We start from the raw sequence: 2042 nt of genomic DNA, 5'->3' as shown, positions 1-2042 counted from the left end.
GCGCACCTACGTGCCGCCCCCTTTAAATGAAAAAAAAGCTTTTTATACTTATTGACACATATAAAAAAAACAATGTTTAATGTCATGTCCAATTATTTAAAGTTACGTAAGTTGTAAATTGACAAAAAATAAATATTTTAAACTAAAGGTATACCAAATTTTATGTTTATTCAAATTATAATAAATAGTTTTTGTACGATTTACAATATTAGCTCAAACAAAATCATAGAGCTTTGACAAAGATGGTGGTCCATGTATCATCGAGCATGTTATAAACAAAATGTTTGATTTAAGAGACGATGCAAATTAATCTATTGTTTCGGTTCCTTTACCCAAAAACTAAATATATTTTTGATAATATTAGACATGGCGTTAAAACCCACAACCTGTAAAGAAGCAATCGCTCGTTGGGAAAAAAGTAAAGGGGAATCAGCTGCTGAGGCTACTGTTATAGAATTACAATTTCAATGGCCGCCCATTGAAAAGATGGATGGTGCTTTATCAACACTGGTTAGCTGCGAGTAAGCAACATTTTAACTTAATTTGAACATAAAAACAATTATTTCTGCTATAGTTTCCCAGGTAAATACATTTTATTTATTAATTTAAACAGTCCTATCTTAATTTATGCTTACTTATTACTTTATGGGAATTAAATATAAATTTGTTAAGTTTTTTTTTTATTTTAGTCATTATAAGTAGATAGTAAAGTCAATATTAAATAAACCTATAATTATTTAATAGGAAACTAAGCTTGTCTTCAAATATGATTGACAAAATAGTTGGTATCGCAGGAATGCGAAACTTGAAAATATTGTCGTTGGGCAGAAACTACATTAAATCGTTAGCCGGCATAGTAAGTTATATTTTTTTTCGTTTCCTTTTCTTTTCTTTACCTTACTTACACTTTATCTTATATTTTATGGTCACACAAAACCTAACACTCACGTTAATCCTCTAGATTTATATTTTGCAATTTTAGTAAATATAAGTAGTCCTATTAGATAAATGTAAAAGCTAAATTAATTTAATAGTTCTCCTAGTAAAATTTAAATTCATTATTCTTTCCTTTGATTGTTTGTTTTTTTTAATGTAAATTTTAGGAAACTGTTGCTGATACGTTAGAAGAACTGTGGATTAGTTACAATCCCATCGATAAACTCAAAGGCGTAGGAACTCTGAAAAACCTACGCGTATTCTATTTGTCGAACGGATTGGTGAAGGAGTGGGTTGAATTTAACAGGCTTCAGGTATTATAATATTAACTTGCTAGTTATTTATTAGAATAAAACACTTAAAAAAATCTATAAATTATCAAATAATTAAATATTTTAAAAAGGATTGTCCTGCCTTGAGAGACTTGGTATTTACTGGCAACCCATTATGTGACAATCAGCCTGATATCGAAACCTGGCGCACGCAAGTCTCCAACCGCTTGCAACAGATTACTAAACTGGATGGAATTCCAATACTTAGAGAATAAATCAATTTTTAACTATTAGTACTAATAATATTCTGTTGCTAGCTATCATTAGATATGTCCTATTTCTTTTAATAACTTTCATACTATGTACCTACCTTATTAATAAAATAAACAACGTTTGCACTTACGTAGTTTTACAAGGAAATAAATATAAGTATTTTATGTGTACATTCTTTTTTATTACTAATATTTTTGAGCCAGTTACTTTGCGCGTAGACACAGCGTGCTGAGGTGGAATTGGGATACTTATCCAGACGTACCGACAGCCGGAGCCGACAGGTTTCGGGAAACCGCCTTTATCATAGGACGCCATGCACCATGATGGACAGACGAATTAAGGTAGGCGGCTGGCATGAGCTGGTTGGCGCTCTATGAAAGAGGCTTACATTAAGCAGTGGACGACGATTGCTTTTTTTTGGGACTCTCATTCAGGTGCATATGCACTATGCATATACTCGACTCCTCAGCGAACTTTGAGTTAGTCTCAGTCTCTCAGAAGTTAAGGTTCTTATTATATATTCCATATCTTTAAATATACTTATAATATATTTTTTTATTT

At 31.3% G+C, this 2042-nt stretch overlaps 1 protein-coding gene across 1 annotated transcript; it reads left to right on the top strand.

Moving 5' to 3' along the window:
* The first annotated feature begins 366 nt into the window (after positions 1-366).
* On the top strand, positions 367-1571 carry LOC146534714 (dynein axonemal light chain 1-like). Its single transcript, XM_085193562.1, has 4 exons — positions 367-521; positions 745-856; positions 1104-1250; positions 1340-1571. The coding sequence occupies exons 1-4, from the start codon at positions 367-369 to the stop codon at positions 1481-1483; spliced, it is 558 nt and encodes a 185-aa protein (XP_085049688.1). The 3' UTR covers positions 1484-1571.
* Positions 1572-2042: the final 471 nt, after the last annotated feature.

The sequence above is a fragment of the Heliconius melpomene genome, chromosome 11, assembly GCF_056956725.1.
Source record: "Heliconius melpomene rosina isolate 202511_hmr_F chromosome 11, ASM5695672v1, whole genome shotgun sequence".
Lineage (NCBI taxonomy): Eukaryota > Metazoa > Arthropoda > Insecta > Lepidoptera > Nymphalidae > Heliconius > Heliconius melpomene.
The sequence above is the reverse complement of the archived record's forward strand: the minus strand, read 5'-3'. Positions and strand labels throughout refer to the sequence as shown.

Coding starts and splice junctions, on each gene's coding strand:
- LOC146534714 (XM_085193562.1), top strand. CDS start 367: ATGGCGTTAAAACCCACAACCTGTAAAGAAGCAATCGCTCGTTGGGAA. Junction 522..744: donor TCAACACTGGTTAGCTGCGA/GTAAGCAACATT, acceptor ATTATTTAATAG/GAAACTAAGCTTGTCTTCAA. Junction 1,251..1,339: donor TTGAATTTAACAGGCTTCAG/GTATTATAATAT, acceptor TATTTTAAAAAG/GATTGTCCTGCCTTGAGAGA.